The sequence below is a fragment of the Tachysurus vachellii genome, chromosome 21 (genome assembly GCF_030014155.1).
Source record: "Tachysurus vachellii isolate PV-2020 chromosome 21, HZAU_Pvac_v1, whole genome shotgun sequence".
Lineage (NCBI taxonomy): Eukaryota > Metazoa > Chordata > Actinopteri > Siluriformes > Bagridae > Tachysurus > Tachysurus vachellii.
Window position 1 is genome coordinate 15290104 of NC_083480.1, and position 22525 is coordinate 15312628.

General features: G+C 43.9%; 1 protein-coding gene across 2 annotated transcripts in view; it reads right to left on the reverse strand.

Annotated features, from left to right (window-relative positions):
• pbx4 (pre-B-cell leukemia transcription factor 4) overlaps window positions 1-22525 on the reverse strand; it is a 51458-nt gene that overhangs the window by 21913 nt on the left and 7020 nt on the right. The window contains exons 2-3 of one of the 2 annotated variants that reach the window (XM_060857395.1): window positions 18303-18407; window positions 15674-15747 (exon numbers count right to left, since the gene is read on the reverse strand). In XM_060857395.1, the coding sequence (XP_060713378.1) occupies window positions 15674-15747; window positions 18303-18407 (179 nt within the window). The remainder of the gene's footprint in view (window positions 1-15673; window positions 15748-18302; window positions 18408-22525) is intronic. The other variant, XM_060857396.1, reaches the window with a different exon arrangement.

Genomic DNA, 22525 nt, shown 5'->3' on the forward strand with positions numbered 1-22525 from the left:
GAAGATCACGGTTCATGGTGGGCTGAGAGAGAGCGAGAGTACGAGAACGATTATGAAACTGCCAATAAATCTCAAAGAGGAAGACTGGGGAGGGCAAGAGAGGGAGAGAAAGGGAGAGAGAGAGAGGGAGAGGGAGAGAGAGAGAGAGAGAGCGGGAGAGAGAGAGGGAGAGAGGGAGAGAGAGAGGGAGAGAGGGAGAGAGAGAGAGAGCGGGAGAGAGTGTGAGAGAGAGGGAGAGAGAAAGGGAGAGGGAGAGAGAGAGCGGGAGAGAGAGAGAGAGAGGGAGAGAGAGAGCGGGAGAGGGAGAGAGAGAGAAAGGGAAAGAGAGAGGGAGAGAGAGAGAGAGAGAGAGGGAAAGAGAGAGGGAGAGAGAGAGCGAGAGAGGGAAAGAGAGAGGGAGAGAGAGAGCGAGAGAGAGAGAGAGAGAGCGGGAGAGAGAGAGGGAGAGAGGGAGAGGGAGAGAGAGAGCGGGAGAGAGAGTGAGAGAGAGGGAAAGAGAGAGGGAGAGAGAGAGCGAGAGAGGGAAAGAGAGAGGGAGAGAGAGAGCGAGAGAGGGAAAGAGGGAGGGCGGGAGGGAGGAAGACTCTGAGAGGCGACAACACGGAGGAACGTTACGTTACAAACACGGACGCAAGCCGGTCGCGAGAAACATGCAGCAGTACATCAGGGAATAAAACAAAAACCCCTCTCGTGATGATGTAATATTTCACCCGTAACTGGTTTTTAATGACTGAATTTATAACGAGCGTCTCGGTGACGGGACTTGACTCGGCTTTTCATCTGCTGGAGAGAATTACAAATAAATTCCTGCTATTCTCAGATAAACTAATAGATGTGCACTGTATCACGCTGTCGCTAGAAACCTTACAGTGTCACTCGGGCTGGGACACGGGGGGGGGGGGGGGTCTGATATCTGAAGGAATTTCTAGGGAAAACGAGCAAACGATAAAAATAAAGAGGAAAAAAATGACCAAATTTCTAGAAAATGTTAGAATTTTGAGATTAAAAATACTATCACGCTACAGCAAGTCAAACAACATCGTATAGGACACGACGATGAAGGACTTTAAGGTTTAATGTTCATGAAACATTAAAACCGAAAACATTCAAACTGATGGGAAAAAAAAAAAATTTATAAAAAACAAACAAACAAACAAACAAAAAAAACCACAACGTCCTGTCTTGCTGTGTAAATATTTGTTTATATTTATTATTTAATGTTTTTATATTTATTATTCAATCTAATTAGAAACAAAAATATATATATAAATTATTATCTGAACTTTAACGCACTCGGACAACCTCGTCCTGCTGGACGCTCGGCTTCAGCTTCACTACAGACACGTGGGAGGTTCCTCTAAATATTAAACTGCATTATTTCTTTCAACAAATAAAAGGTGCTGATTCATTGCAGCGAGTAAACAACTAGGAATTTATTTAAAAAAAAAAAAAAAAAAAAAACACACAACAACAACAACAACAACAACAAACATCTCAAGCGTCTTCTTGCATAAGCACGAGGTGAGAAACGATGAAGGAGGGATGAGGGATGAGATGAAACGTTACACACTCAGAGGAAAGTGTCGAGATGATTAATAATAATTAATAACCATAATTAGATTAAAGCAGGTCTAATTTGTGTAAAGAGATACGAGAGAAAGAGCCGTCACGACGAACCGTTACCGGTCTTTTGTCCTACAGATAACGCTCCTTTATGTAAAATGAGCTTAATTCCAAAAGAAATAAATAGATCGATAAATAAAATGCTTTAATTACGTCACAATATTTATTAGTGACGTAAAATACCTACAGCTTTGGTCAAGTAATGTGAAAAAAATCTCGATATCTAATTTGTAAATCGTGTATAAATTATTTTCTTAGTTGCAAAATGTTTTATTTTTGTATTTTATTCATTCTTCAAATTTTATATCCACTCAAATTATTATTCCTTTTTTTTATTTACTTATTTATTTATTACCTTTTTCAGTCTCACGTGCCTCTAATATAAACTGAACACGTGAGCTGATGCGGCCGACTGGAATCATTTCAATATTTCACTTCATTCCGTTTGTTATGAAATCGGATCAGATTTAGTTTTTAACCCTCTGATATCCCGACAGATCAGATATGCTCTCGATGTCTTATTAAAGGGGGAACCCGAGACCCAGAGCCAGGTTTCCACGGCCGTATAAGTTACTACGGTTGTCATGGTAGCAAGCCAAACTGTTCACGTGGATGAATCGAGTTGATCTACGGCTTCGTGAACTTCAAGAGCACAAAGCCGGAGAGAGACGAGCGAGACAGACAGAAGGAGAGAGAGAGAGAGACAGACAGATAGGCAGGCAGGCAGACGGATAGACAGACAGGCAAACAGACGGACGGACGGACAGACAGACGGATCAATAGACAGGCAGATGGACTGAATGATAGACAGACAGACGTTATTTGGTACTAGGAGATAGAACCATATCACCACCACAGTGATTCATTACATCACAACACACTTTTTTTCCCCGACTTTACGTTTAGAACAATCAAATTTCTCTTAAATATTAATAAGGTTGCAAATAGCCCTGAAACATACTTTAATACGTGTTCCGTGGCTGTGTATGTACAGCTAAACATAACACGTTACTGATGAAAAAAAAAAAACTAATAAAAGCTAGAAGTGCGTGCGTGCGTGCGTGCGTGCGTGCGTGAGTGTGCGTGCGTGCGGCTGACAGTAGTGAGCTGTCCAACCCACAGGTCCGAAGCCACACTAAGCAGCTCAGGTTAAGCACCGCTGATTTACTGGAGCACATATTTACTTCCCTATATCCCTCTCAATCACTCACTCACACACACACACACACACACACACACACACACACACACACACACACACACACACACACACACACACACACACACACACACACACACACACACACACACACACACACACACACGATTATGCTTCCTGGGTGACGCAGTGGTCAGTGGCGAGTGTCAACACTGCGATGTGATTAGCGTGTGAACAGCCTCTCTCGCTCACACCTTGAGCAAACACGTGGCCTCGACCCAACGCCATTAACTGGCGCTAGTGATTCATTTGCACCTCGACACTGGCACAACACGCCTCCCTCCGCAGCGTGAGAGCGGAGGCAAAACAAACGGAAACGAGGCCGCGTTCTCGCTCGGGTCACAAAGAGAAAAATGGAGCCTCCACAGATGTCCGCCGACGAGGAAGAGGAGGATGAAGGATGCGTTGTGCTCGCAACGAGCTGTGCCTCATCAGCACAGCTGCCTCCTGTGCTAATTAGCACCGCCTCTTAAGGAGCTCCTAAAGACCTTGTGAAAAATGAACGCTCATTCGAGAGGTCGTTAATTTGCACCGCTATGCAAATTAGGTGGCAATTAAGCAATAGATCAGAGGAGCAGCTCCCATTTATAACGAGCGAACGAGCGGAATGACGGGGCCCGAGAGAGCCCGGAGTTAGAGCAACACCATACGTGTGTGTGTGTGTGTGTGTGTGTGTGTGTGTGTGTTGGACAAACAAGTCTCTAGCACAAATCTGCAGACTTCAGATCATAAAAACGAGTCATTCCATCACTGTAGACGTCACCGGACGTCTGGATGCACCTGTGAGATTCGGTCTGATGGGGGACGTGTTTATGACACCTCTGCGTGAGAAAAGCAGATCATTCCAGATTAACTCTCAGCTTGACACCAGTTCAAGCCCAACTCAGGGAACAGAGCCTTTCAGCGTGGGGCTACATTTGCATCAGATTAGATTGGATTAAGATTACGGTCATAGGCGGGAAGTTGCCTGTAAGCAGGAGCTCACATGGAAGGAGTCTCCAGTGTCAAAGATCTCTTAATCTTATTAATGAGAAATCTTCTTTACTTCATGAGACAAAAAAAAAAATAAAAAAATCTCGTACGGAAACAGCTGCGGTCTAAGAGGAATAAACCACTTCAAGTCGTGCTGTTATAGGAAAATAATCAACCGCAGGGTGAGAAGAGTAACTCCAACGCACGGAGCTCTCGTTAATGAGTTTTTCTTTAACGCACGCCCTCGTGTTTTATTTAGTAAATCTTCACCTCATTTTCCACCTTCTCTTTCCTGCAACAATCACATAGACAAAATGGCCCCAACCCAAGATCCAGTTCTTTTTAAAATCATTTGCTAAAAGTGGAAGAAAAAAAAAAAAAAAAGTCTTCTGTTCTGGTGGAAAATGCAGTGCTGGCTCGAGGACTCGGCACCGGCTCCTGGTGTTGCGGAAAAAAGGATTTAATAAAGAGGCTCTGGATAAACCTAAAGATCTTGGCTCGACTCCATAATTCGGCATCAGGGAGCGAAACGTTAAAGCGAATTAATCTTAGAGTTCACGAGGAGGTGAAAGGTTCTCATCGCTTGTAATTAATACTTCGTTAGTGTGGATTATGAGCTGATGTGACACGTGAACACGCAGTCACATTACGTCGGCGTGGGTTAAAGCGGCTCGGCTGAGGCCGCGTTTACGTTCGCGTTTAATTAAAAGAGACACGGCTTCTTCCGCGGCTCGAGACACGCTGAGACGAGCAGATCTCATCAAGCTGGAGCGGAGTGGAGGAGCGTGTGTCTGGGCTGCTGATTCACTTCGCGCGGCTGTTTTGCTGTAATTTACAATCACGAGGCGTCTATTAATTACTTGAAATAATTAAAAGTATGATTGAAATGTGCGCACCACCCCGCTCCCTAAAGATCCGCTCGTGTGGAAAATGAAGACATCACGTCTAGAACTTAATCTGATGTCATTACCGAGAGCAGACGCAGAACGCCGAAACAGTGACTGGACCCGTCCACACACACACACTTTTTATTTTTTTCGAGCAGGGATGTGAATGATGGACCGCAATTGTTTTCAAATAGTGCAAGACTAGTCGTTTTAGCTTGATCGATATTTCAGCACATGGTTCCAGGCCTGGCAGCCATCACAAAGCCTCCAGTGGTTCAGGAACGAAAACGCCGGTCCCGGCTTGTCATTGTCCGTCCTCGGCCCGATTCCTCGAGGAATAATGTAATGAGACAGAAGCCGTGAAGCCCACACAGAGGCGGCAGGCTGAGGAGCACAGTGTGAAGAGGTGGAGAGGGTGGGGGGGAGTCGAGTAGAGTTGAGTTGAGCGGAGGGGGATGGGGGTTGAGGAGGGGATGGTAGTGGTGGTGTTTGTCAGAGCCAGGGGTCTGGGTGATATTAGCCGTCTGCCAATCCGGCGTAGGCAATGGACACGGAGTAATTACTGCTGCTCTTACAGGCTCATCAATCTCTCTCTATCGCTCTCTCTGTCTCTTGCACCCCCCCCACACACACTCTCTCTCTCTCACACACACACACACACACCTCGTGTGATCTTTTTCCTTTTCTCGACGCTCTTCGGATGGGAATGGAAAAGAGAAAAACGGATCGAGTGACGGCGCGCCACACAGGAAACGAGCGCGCGGAGGGAATGAGACGCGGGCCGAGCCAGATCGCTGTCATACGCCTGGTTTGAGAGAATATCGAACTGAGGTGTGCACGTGGGTGGGGGGTAGGGGTTGTAAAAAATCCCCCCTCCGGTTCCCGTGTGGTGCGAAGCGGAGTGCATTAGGGCGAGTCAGAGAGGATTGTGTTTAGCACGTGTTTAGTTCGAGTCTCTGTCTGCCTGCTTGACTGAGCTCATCCCTGCTCTGTAATAGAGTAGGGCAGATTTAGGTGGCAGCCTTTATACATTTATCATGTCTGCCTATCAGAAGTCTTCATTTCTGCCATCTCGGAGTCTCTTCAACGCCATCCCTCAACGTCAGCGCCTCGATTTCTCTGCACGCTCTGTTGCTAGTCGTCTCTGTGCAAATACAAGAAACCATCTGAACTTTGGGGATGTCTGTAAGGAACGTGGGGAAGACGGTAAAATGCGGGAGTTGTGCTCTGATTAGCGCCGACGCGAAAAGAAAAGGCACGGTGTCGGAGGTTGTTGGTTTCAGGCATGATGTAAAAACATTTACAGTTGTTTGCCTCAAACAGCTCAGTGGTTATGGTGTTGTGGAGTCTGGGGCAGGTCCAGAGTAGTGAGAAAATGGCAGAGAAAGGGCCGTTACACAACAACATCTTAACGTCTCATTGATATACAAAGCCAGACTTTAAAACTAGAGCAGCGTAATTATGCATTCGCTGCTCCGCATTCGCTGCTATTCCTCTGCAACAGAACACAAAAAGCACTTAAAAGTTGCAACAGCAAAGAGATGAACTACGTCCCGATCTTCAGACAAATCCGGTGTGCGTGTGGAACCGATCCATTTATAAATCAGACCCGTGACTACGAGCTCCACCACAAAACAAGCCCTGAATCTGGCCTTGTGTAGACTCGAGTATTTGGACCTTAAGTGACCTAATCTCATGCTGTATAGTCAGAAAATAAAGGCACTTCCTGTCCTGATCACGCTGCACTGACTGTGCTGGTGCAGTATTTAAAAGATTTATACCAGCTCCATTAACAGTTTCATGGGTTAATTATTTAGTGTTGAGTGGTTAAACGGAGGCCTGACGTGATCCTGCTGCTCGGTTCGATTCTGTAACAAAACCGCAAGCGTTCTCGTGTCGGGATCAAAACGGGTTTGCGCTTCGACTGACTCTTTCTATCAGCGTCGATTCGGAGTCGATTTGCTTTCGTTCACTGCACTGGGGTTCATTCAGAAGTGAACCGACTCTGAATCGACTCTGAAGGAATGAGTCAACTGGATGAAAAGGAACTCTGGGTAGAGAGAAAGACAATTATACAGTTGTCTTAATTTATAAAATATCGCCTCTGTGGGGAAAAAAAAATGTTTTTAAGGATCCCTGTATTTCAGAAAAACTTTCAAATGTTATCAAAAAAATAAATAAATCAATCAATTCGGATTAAACAAAAGTGTGAAAACAGTTTAAATCATTGTGTAACATGAAACACATCACCTTATAACCCCCAGTGCCCCCTGAGTACCTATTATTGGTACCTGTACCAACCTGGACAACAGAACTGAATAGTAAACAAGAAACAAACAAACAATTCTTGTTTTTACCGGGAAAAAGTTCAGATTCTCTGTGCGGTAGAAAAAAAAAAAAAAATAGGGAAGAAAAAAAAAAAAAAAAAAAAGCTTTCATGAATGACTTTCCTGTACCTTTCCTTCATCTTCCTGTATGTGTGTGTGCGCGAGCGCGTGTGTGTTCGTGTCTACCTTTCCAGCGCTCCGTCTGTTAGCGTACCTACAACGCCAACTTTCTGTGTACCTGTCTGTCTCTCTGTCTCTCCGTTCGCTGAGCCTGCGGCGTTGGCATCATAAAAATAAAACCGAAAAAGTCTCCGGTTTCCAGCAGCTCGTAAAATTTAACGGGAGGGTTCGAATTAAGCTCTCTCAAGAAGGAATAATAATTAAAAAGCTTTAATTAGGCCCGTGATTGACTCGACGTCAGGAGTGGAAGCTGAGCGAGACAGACCGAGCCTGGTACTGACACCCGGCGCAACATAACTAATTACACCCTGCTGGAAATCTGGAGGGGTTTTTACTGCAGCACAATCAACTGAGGAAACACAATGTTGAAACTTTTAATTGCTCTGAGAGGGATGCAATAAATTAAATAAAATGGAAACGCAATAATTTAAGCGGGAGGGTTGAAGTTCAGATCTGACTCGGTGGAAAAGCGCAGATGCGTCTCGGAAAGCCTTCGACAGCGAGCGCGACGTTACTTTAACGTTACGGCTCTGTGTTTAATGACTAATGAGACGTCTTTTCGAGAGGAAAAAAAAAAAAAAAAAAATTCGTGATTTCGACTTGACAACTTTTCAGACACCCTTTTCCTGAAAATGACACATCAAGCGTGATCTATCAGAGGAATCGCGAAGACAATCGGAAGACAGAAGCAGCTGTTGGGATGATAGATATCAGAAATCTGCACACGAGTCTGTATGCCGGACAAGTGCTCACAATGATCACTTGTCTCTTTCCTGTTATATATTTATTTCGTTTAAAATCGTCTTTTTCGGTCCCCGAGTTAGTTGTATGGGGGCTGAGCAACGTGACAAACGATGATACATCAGCCAAAAGATGATCGTCGTTTTAAAAGCTTTACATTTGTTAAGTCTCCTTTTATTTCCTGGTGGAATTATTTCTCTCGACGTTAAATAAAACGCGGTGTGTTAGAAATGCGCTTTCTGCTGATTGGATCATCTGTGGATTCTCTCTGATGTGAAAAATGTTTATTTATTTATTTATTTAAAACATGACTGGAGTTCTGAATGAAAGCGTGAAAGCGGATTAAGTCTCGCTGTGTAACGTTAAACGTGTACACGCATGCTGGGTTGTATTTTAAAAAGATCTTTATTCGTTTTATTAGATGTTTCTGCTTTATTAAGATGATCTTATTAGATCTTTTAAGCTTTTCCATCAACCACTTTGTACTGATGTGTGTATGAAAGCTGCTGTGTATATAAAAATGCTTATTATGGTCATCAGTATTACTCTTATTATGACGATTATTATTATGATACCCCCCCATGTGTCAAGGCAAAAAGTTAAGACTAAAGATTTAATTATTGTTTGCTAAGAACAGGATGTTGATCAGCCCGTCAAGGATCTTTCAAATATTTTTGAATACGTTTCTATAAATGCTTGATTTTGCGACTATTTCTTTCGAAATCGGTGACGTAACAAAACAAAAAACAACCCTCGAGCTTATTTGACTATCGTGTAGTTTTCTTGATCGTGTGTGTGTGTGTTTATTTGTTTAATCGCAGGACCCTGTTGGAGCTGCTGTGTGTCGTGTCAGCAGGACGCGAACAGGTTTCTAAGCTAAAGACTTTAAAGGATTTATTGATTTCGATTCGATGTTCTAGTCAAATGCTAGATTAGTTAATATTTAAAACTGTAATATTTATTTATGAAATATATTTATTTTATTAGAAACGCTATTTTAGCTGATTAGATTCATTTTAATGTAAAAATTCTAATTCAAATGAATTGAATATATTCAGTGTATTTTTTTTTTTTTTTTACTGCACTATTATCCTGCAGGAGCTTCCTGGCAAACCCAAATCTTACTATAAATACTGTGTGATGTAGAAAACGTGGCGTTGTGCAGTACGACACACACACACACACACACACACACACACACACACACACGATACACCACAGCGAGCTCTTAGCACGGCAGAGAACATTAGCATTGCTGTAAATGGATCCTGTCTGAACCGCTGAACAACCCCGAGGTCAGACTGGGCGCTGCGATGAAAAGGATCCGAATGCAGACTGGTTAATAATTTACCTTCCTCTGCCACAGCTGCGGAAAAATGATTACAGTCTGGCTAATAGCGTCCGCAGGATGATCGCTGAGCTGCAAAGAGAAGAGCGGGCACACAAACGCGGTGCCAAGCTCAAGCTCCAGATTTAATCTGGTTTAAGTCTCGAGTTTCTCACGTTACAGAGCTTCTGAAAACAAGCAGGTCAAGACAAGACACATTACTGAGTCAGTACAGGAGAGACAGGGGTGGATGAGAGAGGGGAAAACACACACACACACACACACACACACACACACCTCAAAGGAATTTCTACCATATGTGATACAGAGGTGAGAACAATAGAGGAACAATTAATAATAATAATAATAACTAGATTTGTAAAGTTCGTCGCAACAAACTTTGATGTTGGCTTTGACAAGGCAAGTATTCGCAAAGGCCGGTGCTTTTTGGAGGCAAGTGGACATAAGGGTCAGTGTTATTTTTGGAGGCAAGTGGACATAAATCTTGTGAAATCTAGTGGAGTGATAGGGTGACAAAACATTTGGAGGCAAGTGGAGACGAGCATCATCCAAGCATCATCGACATCATCCAAAAACCTGTGACGCAATTCCCCTCCTTGGGCTGAGTTTTTTTTTTGATGTCACATGCTCATGTTGTGCAAATGTATTATTTTCACGTGACATCACGTGACGTCACGTGACATCATCACAATACCCGTGAGGAAGTTCCCCTCATTGTTCTGAGTGTTTTGATATGTCACATGTCCATGTTGTAAAAAGTTTTTTTTGATTTTGCATATTTTGGGGGCGGGGCTGCGGCACAACCGGAAGGCCAGTCGTTACACCAATTTAATAGTTTGTTCAGAGTATCACCCTAAAGGAGCTGGCCGAGTTTGGTGTAGATAGTTCGAAAGATTGCAGAGTTATAAACCTCCAAAATTTATAATGGGAGTCTATGGAAAAAAGGTCACTTTGAGACCCGGTACCGGAAGTACTGGTACTCGGATCGCTTAGAAAAGTAACAGCAACAAACTTCAGACCAGGGTCTACAACATATCCGAATTTGGTTCATGTGGCTTAAAAGCCCTAGGAGGAGTTAAAGTAAGCTTTAATAGGAAAACAGAATGTTGGCTTCTACAAAACCGACATAATTAATCATTATTATAATTTTACGTCACTCTTCTTTCGTTTGTTGTCTTCTCGATCTCTCTCTCTCTCTCTCTCTCTCTCTCTCTCTCTCTCTCTCTCTCTCACTTTTGGGTTTTGTCCATGTGTATTGATCTGTTTTCGTTTGCTGCTTGTGTTTATCGGCTGCTGTTTGTTTTCCTCCCCTGTGTCTATAAACTTAGAATTTAAGTTGTGGAAAGGTTTTAGATTAAACTACAAGACGGTCATTCAGTAAAAATAAACAAATAAATAAAGTTAAAAAGCAATTTTACTTTACTTTTTACTTTAAGACTTTTATATTTACAATTTTAAAGAGCAGAGATCTCAATAGTGTCATCAATTGTTGCATGCGCCGCAGTTCGACTGTTTCGGACACATCGCAGATATCTCGAAATTGTCAATAAATAAATAAATAAGTAAATAAATACATTAGAAAAAAAGGACCGCAAGCTCAGATAAAAAAAAAAAAAAAAAAACTAATTTGAAGGTAAATATTTATTGCACTGAATCACCTTTCGTTAAAATCATTGTCACATGACACTTTAAGAAAATAAATAAAATAAAAAATATATAAAAATTTCTTTTCAAACTTCTTTTTAATGCTTCACCGGTACAATACATCAGTGTCCTGATGTGAAAATTCGGTTATGTCCCTTGTGCTTTTTATATATATATATATATATATATATATATATATATATATATATATATATATATATATAAACAACTAAAAAAAAAAACCCACAGAACTCTAAGGTGTCCAGTTAAAAAGCGCACACTGTGACATAACCCATGAGGATATCGGTCTTATATGATGACATCGTCCGGCTCTGGCGGGTTATTTAGCAATCGTGCGGCTTTCCCCATTAAAACAGCAGGAAGTCGTCACATGACTCGGCCTTATTAATCAGATTAATTGCTTTTTAATGTCTCTATGATGCAAGCGTGGCGCAGGAACACATGCGAGACTCGAGTTCATCTAAAAACACAATCTAATGTGCAAATGAGTCTCTGACAAATTCCACGTCTAATAGGAGCTTCACGGCGTTTCGCCTGCCAAGGTGTTCCCTCATCACGGAAATGAGATTTTTCCATAAAAAAATAAAAAACAACCCACAACAACAACAACAAAACGAGCCGTGTTTCTGTACGTGAGGCGATTGTGTTGCGTTACGTGGACTCCTTTCTGCGCTTCGTATAAAGTTTAGAGCGTCGTTTCGGTGTTAAATGTTTACTTTTCGGCTCATAACGGCATAAAAATGTGAAGCCGGGGGTTTAATTTGCGAGCACATGCAGCCGTGTAAATCACACGAGATGAGATTCTGCATCCGTAAAAGGTCAAGGCTTCGTTACGATTAAATGTTACACCATGCAAATATAGAGGAAGACAACGGTCTACATGAATTACGCTTCTTCTCTAAAATGACCTGAGGCTTAAAAACTTTTCTTTTCTTTTTTCTGCCCCCCCCTCGTCTTTAATTTTAACTGGGACAGACCGCAGGAATCCGAACGCGCCTGGAGTTATGACGTGGCGGTTATCTGTTCACGCTGCGATGCGTCCGTGCGGCACAGCCACCTTCGCAAATATGACCCTGATAGCTAATCATTTCCATTTTTCTATCAGCTCGCACTGCAAATACTGGTAATGAACGGGCGGCCTGCGCTCGCCGCGATAACCCGGCTCTCCAAATGAATTTCTGGCTACGGCGCAGGAGGAGAGAGATAACGCGATCAAAAATGACTCAATCTGTGAACAAAAAAAAAGTCTGCGTGTTGACAAAGGGAAAGCTGCGAGCAGCCGTTCGGAGATAATACCAAAAGGTGTAAAAGGGGAGGGAAAAAAAAAAAAGAAAGGGGAGGAATAGAGAAAGGGGTGGAGGGGCGTGAAGGCGGAAATAAAAGAACAATGAGAAGAAATGGAAGAACTCCTAATGTCTTTCCATTGTCTTAATCAGCGGCAAAGGAGATTAATTAACAAATCTTTAAAGGAAAGGAAAAAAAAATCTCCCACAGGTCACATGGTGCGCTGGAGCACTGCGTTTCCTTAACAATGAGGAGAAGTGCGAGGCTCTGAGGAATTCGACATCCCCTCCCCCATCCGCTCGCTCGCCACGCTAGTCCTCCCATCACCCCGCCATTATCATATCAAAGCCCCCGAGTTCACAGCAAAGTCTCCTCTTTCAGAGAGAGAGAGAGAGAGAGAGAGAGAGAGAGAGACAAAGAACTAATAAAAGAAATACAGAGAGACAAAGAATGGAACGGAGAGATACACCGAGACAGAGAAAACGAGAGAAGGAAAGAAATACGGACAGAGGGACAGAGAGGGAGAAAAAGGAAAGAGAGACAGTGATAGAAAGATAGAGAACAAAACAGGGATATACAAAAACAGGAATAGACAGAGGTAAACAGAGCGAGACATGGGGAGAGAGAGAGAGAGAGAGAAAGTGACAATGAGAGAGATAGAAAGATTCACACACAGAGAGAGAGAGAGAGAGAGAGAGAGAGAAAGAGAGAGAGAGAGAGAGAAAGTGAGAGACAGAGAGAAACAAAAGAGAGAGAGAGAGAGAGAGAGAGACATCAGGGCCGACCCGAGCTCAGGCTGATTTTATCCCTGCTGTTCATCACAAGGAGGGAAAAGGGAAGGAAAAAAGAGTGAAAGAGAAAGTGAGAGACTCACAGACTTGGATGTGTGAACGTGTGAGCTGAGCAGACAGTGTGAGTGTGAGAGAGAGAGAGAGAGAGAGAGAGAGAGATAGAGACGGAGTGTGAGCTCATAAAGGTGTTAACAGGAAGTAAAGTAAAGGAGTGTTTATGTCATTCCTCTCTGTCTGAGACTCGGGTCTTTACAGCAGCACGGACGCTGCACTCCATCACCTCACATCCACTCGCTCGCCTCACAACACTCACAAGAGCTGCATTAAAGATGTGTGTGTGTGTGTGTGTGTGTGTGTGTGTGTGTGCGTGTGTCTGTGTGTGTGCTCTCACAGGTCCGCTGGCTGCCGGACTCGATGTGAAAATCAAAGTGAATGACATTAGGTAAATAAGACAGCAGGTTGCCATGGTGACGGGAGGGAAGAGAGGATAGAAGAGGAGCACCACCGCCACCACCACCCCTTCCCCCCACCCTCCACTTCGACCCGTTTCTTGCATCCAATTAAGCGGGAAAGTGAAGCTGGGTTTATTCGCAGATCACCACCGACTGAAGCCCACTCAACCTTTTTATGCGGTAATCCGAGACCTCGTCCTCGGCCGAAAGGGACTGCGCCCGGACTCTCACGAGGAAAACGGAAGGATAAAAGATCCTAATGAACACAGAACTGTGCTAATGATGTGCCTGGCTGCCACGGTTTCAGCAGCGCAAAGCAATATCTCGAGTTTTGCTATTAAAAAAACAACCGTGCATAAACAAGACAAGGCCGCAGCATCAAGCCACACTCCACTCCTCTCATTAGGCGCGTCACTTTATGCATAGAAACGTTAGCGCGGCCTTATGTTTGGTCTAGAAAACGCTTCCTTTTTTACTGAACGCCAATTAGATGTGGAAAAAAAATCCCAGTGTCCTGCTCTAAAATATGTGCGATGGCAGAAAAGCAAAGTGCACTAGATTGAGATTAAGTGCTCTGAAGCTAGCGACGCATATGGAAGGCGAAATGATAAATTCTCAAATCTGATTGGCCAGAAGGTTTCTATAACAACTGCAAGGCAAATCACGGGTGTGGATCAACACGCCGGCGAATAGGTTATGGTTTCTATAGAAACTGCTCGTTCTCAAGGACTCGTTTATATCTAAGACTAATAACTGGGTCAAAAAGCACGCTGTCCGTATAATGAAGAAGTTTTCTAAAAGATGTTTCCAGCCAATCGGTGCGTTTCTCAGTCACATGACAAAGCTGCGTGTTGCTTCACAGGAGCAACAGTTCAGAGCTGCGCAAGTGAGAACAGGAAGTGACCGTGTCCAGGAATTTCCACGTATCCATGAACAGAAAATCTTATCTTTAGCAGGCTGTATGATGAATAAAACAGTTCAGTAGGCGCTGTAAGAGAAAAGAAATGAGCTTTAGGTTGAGAACGTTCCGCTACGCGGCCGCCGGACCGGACCCTCCGTAACCTGTTAGTTCACGCATGCAGTTACAAAATATAACCAACGAAAACACGGCGTGATGCGAGCTGGTTTGAGGTGGTGTTACTTTTACCACCCTGAAGTTGATTATTGTCCAATAAGAGCAAGTTCTGGAGTATTTTACTTCTCTGATAACAGACTGATGGCATTTCTTGCGTTAAGTAGTGTTTTATTAACACACAGCAATTAGAGGAGCTGCAGGTTGAACTCTCTCTCTCGCTGTGTGTCTGTGTCTCCAACTGTCTCTGTGTCTCCCTTTGTGTGTGTCTGTGTCTCCAACTGTCTCTGTGTCTCCCTTTGTGTGTGTCTGTGTCTCCAACTGTCTCTGTGTCTCCCTTTGTGTGTCTGACTCTCAGTCTACCTGTGTGGGTGTGTCGGTCTCTCACTCCACTTGTCTCTCTTAATTTCTACCCATCTCTCTCTCCCTCTGCCCGTCTCTCTCCCCAGGCTCTCTCCACCTGTCTCACTTTCTCTCTCTGTGTTGTCTCTCTCTCTCTCTCTTTCCTCCTTTCTCCCCACCTGTCTCTCTCTATCCCAGTCTCTCTCTGTCTGTTTTCATCCATCTGTCTCTCTATTTCTCTCTCCCTGCCTGTCTCTCCCCTAGTCCCTGTGTGTGTGTCTCTCTCACCCCCTGAACGTCTCCCTCTCGCTCCCGCCTCACTGCTCATCAGCACTTTCCGGCTGCTTTGTCTTAATTACAGAGCTGCGATAAACTGTACCACGGTTCCGAAAATACGCAACCAGACACACCTCGACCAATCAGCACTGACACGCAGCGCTGTAATTACGCACAGCACGCTTTCAGCATGTCGGAGGACCGGCTGTCTCCCTCTGTGCGACGTGCTCACGCTCGTTTTCACACTTTACCCATAATCCTCCTCTCGGTACATCAAGGAAAATCCATACAGAAACAATCAACTAACTGGTCAAGACACAGAATTTCCTGGAAATGTGCACGAAGAGGAAGAGGAGGAGGAAGAACAAATCCCTCCGTCTCCATCGGCGCCGACGACGTCACATCAGAGTTAAAAGTGAAAAGCGAGAACGCGAGCGAGAGGAGGAGAGAATAACGATGAGCTGGAGTGAAGTTGAAAGGACTGAATGACTTACCCGTCTTCTCTTTGATCTCACACAGCACGCTGAAGAGAGCCGGCTTCATTCTGTGGCAGTTCAACGCGTGTTTTCTACAAAGAGAGAGAGAGAAAGAAAAAGAAGAAATAGAAGAGGAAATGAGAGAGAGAGAGAGAGAGAGAGAGAGTTATTATTTAAGTGTATAGAGAGGAAACTGCTGTATACCACAACGTACATTATGGCAAATATATAGTACAGTAAATATAGTGCGTGTTATAGTGCTGAGTAGTATAGTACAGAATATTAACCCATACACATACACACACACACACACACACACTTATTTGACATCCAAGTGCACGTTTCTCACCCACAAAATGTAAAGGAAATTAATCACCACCACACGTGACTAAATGGGACGATGCACAAATGAGTCACAAAAGCACAATGAGTTTTGGTACGTTATTAATATAAATGTGACAAGCCGGGGAGCTTTTTAAAGCGACCTCGGTTGCCTGTAACGGAGATATTGAGGGTGCTGAAGCGGTCCTTCGTGCCTCTCCACAGCTAAATGAGTTGTTAAATGAAGCATAGCCCTAATTTGTCTGGAGAGAAAAGCTGTTGAAGAAGCAGCAGCAGCAGCAGCGTCGTCGTCGTCCTCGTTGTCGTCGTCTCCCCCTCCGGCGCTACTTCCCACCTCCCCTTTACACCCCGACACCGGACTAGCTTTAGAGCCACACACACACACACACAAACGTGTGCACGTATATACACACACACACAAACACGCGATGCTTCTTGCTCCGTCACTGAAGTGTGGCGTCCTGTCACTGCATGTCGTCTCGGTCCGGCGATTCCTGCACGCTGGAGCTTTGATTTTGAGACCTTCCAGCTATAATTACTGAAATAAAACATGGTCTAGGAGAAGATGGGTGAACTTTATGAGAGTGAGCAAAAAATCTGCGTTTACGTACTTCGACAAACACTGACCGCGATGACATCGGCGTGGAGGAACGCTACCCCAGGGTTAGTAAACTGGCCGCTCGACAGAGGGCAGGAACGAAGCGCCCGTGGGCGTGCCATTAAAGGAAAATAATCAACAGCGTAAAATCGATTGCGCTGTACAACAGCACGTTCTCAAGTGTTTAATTTGACTCGTATCACGGCCTTCTTAGCGATGCAAACGATTCATCAACGGATTAAAACAAGGTTAGGAAAGCGTTGCTAAGAGCCGAGTTACACTCGAGGAACCAGAACCTGAGTCTTATCAAATCTATTAGAATTAGGGGTCCAAGTACAAAACTCACAACCATCATCTTCTACTGATTCAGAATTCGTAAAGATCTACAGAAAGTCGGAAAAAAAAAAAAAAATTATAATTTCATTATCTGGAAAAGAATCATCTCGCATCAAATCCTTCAGTCTTATGGACATCTTCACCTCCGACACTGGAGACTCCTTCATGGTCATCATTATCGAACGGTTACCATAGAAACAGAAACATCCCAACAAGGGGATTAACAGAAACCTGGTCAGTGCTCTAAGAGCTGCTGCTATAAAAGGAAACGATTCCTCTGGAATGATCAGAATCAAGAGGCTACAAAATCATGCTGATTAACAATTCGTTCCCTTACAGCTGCACAGTCACAGTAAAGTGTCTGCATGGTGACGCTGATGCTTTACTGACCTCGCAAACTGCCAGGGTCTTCGTACTGAAGCGTTAGTTATATATATAAACTATAAACAAACACAACAAACGGAGCAGATCTACACAAAGAACCGGGTCAGTGAGACAGTGATTATTATATACATTCAGCTTTGTTATACACAAACAAACTAAAAGACGACAGACGACGCGACCTGACCGCTCGCTCGTCCGTGCGATCACAAGGGGTCCGAAACGAAATCCTCCTCTTTAAAAGAAATGATGGACATCGTACAGGAAATACATCATGCAGATTGCTGTCTGGAAATAACCAGGCCTAAGGGCTGAGGCATGTGAATAACCTAATAACCTTTGACACCTCGCACTTAGATTAGCCCGCGGTGTATCACGCGCTGCCAGAAATAACCCACGCTAATTAGCGCTCTCGTTTCTCAACAAAAAAAAAAAAATTAATACATTAAAAGAAAGAGGAAAAAAAAAGGGCACATTCGCTGTTGAAGAAGTAGGTGATGCATTCAGTGTTTAATACAGCAACAGGATGAAACACGGATGGGATGGAAGGAAGAAAAAGAAGAAGACGAGGAGGAGGAAGAGGAGAAGACGACCGGTTCGAGATGCTAAGCATTACAGGGAAGATTATTTAAGTTGTATTTACAGGTTATACACCAGATATGAGATGTGACGTATCTGAAATAAAACGCCGTTAAATCTAAACGCTGACGTTAATCTAAACCTTCTGTAACGGATGAAGGATTACAGGAGATAAAACATTGCAGAAATCTGAGTAATGTACAAGGCTTCTATCTTGTGTAGATGGAACTTTAAAGGTATATATTTAAATACACACACACATTATATATATATAGATATAGATATATTTAGAGTGAGATTTCTAAGCGCAGGACGATCTCCGAGCGTGTCCTGGTTTTGGTTCCCCGAGTGAGAGGGAGGTATGATGAGGAGGGGAGGAAGGGGAGGTTGCTCATGCAGTCCTGTACTGACCTGTGTTGGAAGTCGAGCGGCAGGGTGCATTCCCCCCCTGCCTGCGCGCTCCCCCCGGCTCCCCCTGTCTGTGTGGGGTCGCCTCGTCCCTCCTCTGGCCAGCATCTGGACACACGGCACAGGGGGAAAGGTTGAGGGCAGCCAGCGGAGAGCACCAGCACTGGCATCGCCTCCCACCGCCCCGGTTACATCCCCGACTCAACCCCACACCCGACCCGGACAGTATAACTCACGGTTTTTAAAAGAAGACGAGAAAGTGGCGTAGAGCGAACCGACCGTGTTTCGGAGAGGACTCTTGACTTCTTGTGAAATGTACAGTGACGTAGATATAAACAACCTTCAGAAGCAAATTGAGAGATTTTTTTTTTCTCCAGTACACATGCACTGAAACATCAGGTAAATTATTAAATTACTGACCCAAATACAGAAAGTGAACCCATCAGGCATGTGGAGGATTTTACTATCGAAAGCTAGGTCTGAAAATAAACCGGTATCTTCCGACCTCCTGTTTGGAAACTTTTCAGGTCTCATTAACCCCCAGTTGAGAAAGTGACACCGACATCAACACGCCCGTCTCGGCGGCGACATGTACGCTGTATATACGCTGGGTTTTACTTTAAAATCAAGCAAAAATACAGACGGGGTCAACATTTAGAGGTAAACATACGTCGCTTGTAACAGCTGACTAAATAGATTTTACTTAAAAATATAGAGGTAGAAATAATCCGGGTTGTTTTTTTCTCTCTCTCTCTCCGAACGCTTGCTGCGTTAGTGTTGTGGAGGTCGACACTGATGGATTCGGCTCTGATAAAAATAAATAGCTTAAAGTTAACCTTCTAGATTCATTAGTGTAGTCATAATATGGAATAAAATTGGGGAATATATGTGTGTGTGTGTGTAAATAATAATCCATATCTATGTGTCATAATGAAAATTACACTAAGTGGTTTAAGAGATGAGGGAAAAAAAAAAACAATGTTGAATCTTCAAACCTGTTGAAGATTTGCTTGTTTTCCCCCCTAACATGCTATATGAGACTCGGTATGATTTGTTAAGCGATGTTTTGCAATCGCACAAGACGAGTTGTCTTCTGAAAGGGGGGGGGGACGAGACCCGGGCAGAGCTGGTGCACGACTTGCTAAATCCCTCCGGCTTATATCAACATCGGGACATTCCAAGTGAGTTACGTCTCGTGTAAACCGGAGCCAGTTTCTTTCTCTCTCTCGTGTAAACACACCGACTCGCCTCGGATACTTTTCTCTTCTTTATTTTCCTGACGGTCTTGAATCTCTCGTTTGTCCTACCTTAGCGTACGTTTTTACGCCTGGGCTTCGTCGAGTTCCTGCTTGTCAGAAACAACAAACAAACATCCTAAGGGAAGAAATTATTAAATTATGACGGAGACGAGCTAAATGGGTGAAAATGAGAAAATAAAGCTAGCTGATAGAAGTGTTAAAAATACCCCACGGTATTAAGCGCCAGTCCAAACCGGCGCGTGAGCCTCGATCGTTCCGGCGTTTTTTTTTTTAAAAAAAAAAAAGCAGCAGCTATTTTGGCGTTTTAATAACCAGAGGAGCGATCGATAAAAATGCAGCGACGGGGCGTCGGCGTAAGACTTCATCAGTAATCAGGATCTCTTTATGCGTGATGATGAGCTCGGTTCATTTTATTGCCTTCTGATGCAAATGATACTTAATTAATATTTAATTACGTTACACAGCCGCCGGTTTGGACTCGACGTGACGGGTAGCAGTCACCTCTAATCAAAATATTTCACATGACGGTTTCTGATTAACGTGTTCCTCGGGGCCGGATGGGACGCGGAGACGCCGCAGATATCGAGAGAAATCGGGCTGCGATATTGTGACCAGAGTCAGAATTTAAGTAACAGGCTGCTATTCGATTGATTCATGGTTCACGGCAGCTGTTTATTTATGCGGTCGTCCGATCAGGACACCCTGCAGATCCAGATGAGGAGCTTCAGCTGATGTTCGAGTTAGTGCCAGATGGGCTGGGCTGAGTGTTTCAGACCGAAAGGCTTCAAACCTTAAAGAGACGAGCAGATGGACGTGAGATGCTTTTCTGCTCGACACGACTGAAAATAGTGATTATATGAGCTGCTTTCTCTCTCATCAACAAGGTGTTTGAGCACTGCTGCAGATCCTCCGCTCACAGGAGACCGGTGTGTGTGAAAATCCCCAGAGATCAGCAGTTACTGAAACACTCGAAGCAGCCCATCTGGCACCAACAACCACGTCACGGTTCAAGCCACAGAGATCACGTGAACGTTTCTCCACAGTCTGATCCTTGAGGTGAACGTTAACTGAAGGTCTGGACCTCGTTCTGAGGGTTTCTACGTGCTGCCACGTGATTGGCTGATTGAATAGGCGGGGTTTCTAATAACGTGGAGAGCGATACAGAGATAAATAAACTCTGATTGTACGTTTTTTGTGATGCGATGAATTGATCCGATTATAAACGGCGACATTGATCGCTAAAAGGAAATTAGCCGGCTTGTTTTTGCCTGCAGTTTTTATTGACGTGTTCTGACCTGCGCCGAGACGTTTCTCCCTCTAAAGCGTCGTCGGTGTCGATCTTTTGCGAACGTGCTCGGAGCAGACGCACGCGGGTATTTATCGTCCAGGTGAAACAAGAACCGACAGCTCGGGTTCGCTCGGAGGATCGTTCCTGAGGTGCAGGAATGCTGCTGAGCCACAAAACAACTTTTCTGAGCTGGTGAGCATGAATATATTAGCAAAAAAAAAAAAATAAAAAGTCCATGCTGATGTTAAACACATCTATACTGAAATATCTGCTGTGGTTGGCGACCGTGGTACAAATTCGGTGACGTCACAAAATGCTTCAAGGAGGCCCCCCAGCCGTATTGCATGTTTTGCGGACCAGGTTTCTGACCAGGTTGCCTTGACACTTTCAGGCATATGTTATGGGACTGTCCAGGTGTACAAAAATTCTGGGACATCGTGCTTGATGGTTATCGGGATTCGTTTTCCCAAGGATCCTGTTATTTTGTTGTTGAATGATAATTCCCAGTTTTCTGTAAATGGGAAACAACAGAAATTTTGGCTAGCAGCTTTGACTGCGGCAAAGAAATTATTAGTTCAACGCTGGAAACCGCCGCATGACCTTTCTGCTAAGCACTGGATTCACTCCTTGTTGGAAATACTATATCTGGAACTGTCTTCTGCAAGGACTAACCACGCAAAGCCTGCTACTCTGTCTATGTGGCAGAACTGGATTTCCATAGCCTCGAAGAGTTTGGTTATTTAGTCTAAAAGTTGTTATTCGGTTGTTAATATTACAACTGATTCAATTTGTATATTTTTGTGTATATTTCTTTGAGCTTATTCTGTCGTACTTTTGATTTACATGAGTCCTGGGGTGCAGTGGGATAGGGGTGGGATGGGGGGGGTGGTTGTGGGTGGGTATTAGTTTAAAAAAGGTTTTCTCCTTTTTAAACTAAGGGGAGTTTGGGGAGACGAAAAAAAACAACGATGCCGTATCGACGAGTCCAGGACCGTAGACTCAAAGTCCCAGAATGCAATGCACCGCCGAGTTAGCGATTGATCTCCATATTAACGAGTGACATCAGCATCAAAATGAAAAGAGATGGACAGCTGAAAAAAGTTAAAGCCATTGGCGGGTGATCAAACGGCATTGTGGGTAATATCGGATTCTGTTAACAAAAGCTAAAAAAATAAAATAAAAAAAACACACACATTCCGCTGAAGATTGGCTGCTAATTATAAATATTGACACGTAACTCGTTCAGGCTGCGTGTTATTACAGAAGCGGTTTTAATTAGTATTCGTTTCACTTTAACTTCAAATATTCTACACGTGACAAAAACGCAGCGGTCCATAAAAGAAAAAGAAAAAAAATAAATAAATAAGAGACAGAGCTCTAAGTGACACTTCTAAATTAAAAATGATGGACACGTGCGATGCATTATGGATGACGCAACAGATCATTAAACCGCTCAGATGACAACATAGCAACACAAAGGCGCGCTTGTTAGAGTGGCGTTCGAGGCGTGTTTGTAAAAATCACTGATCCTATTTTTAACACGAATCCAACACAACGCCGACGGCGGAGCCGCGACTGTGGGCCGATACCTGATACTAATCCGATACAGACGTCCTCTTGGTAACCGAGTCTCTGCCAGCAAATTGTGCTAAACGTTAAAGGCATGATGCGACTCGCCT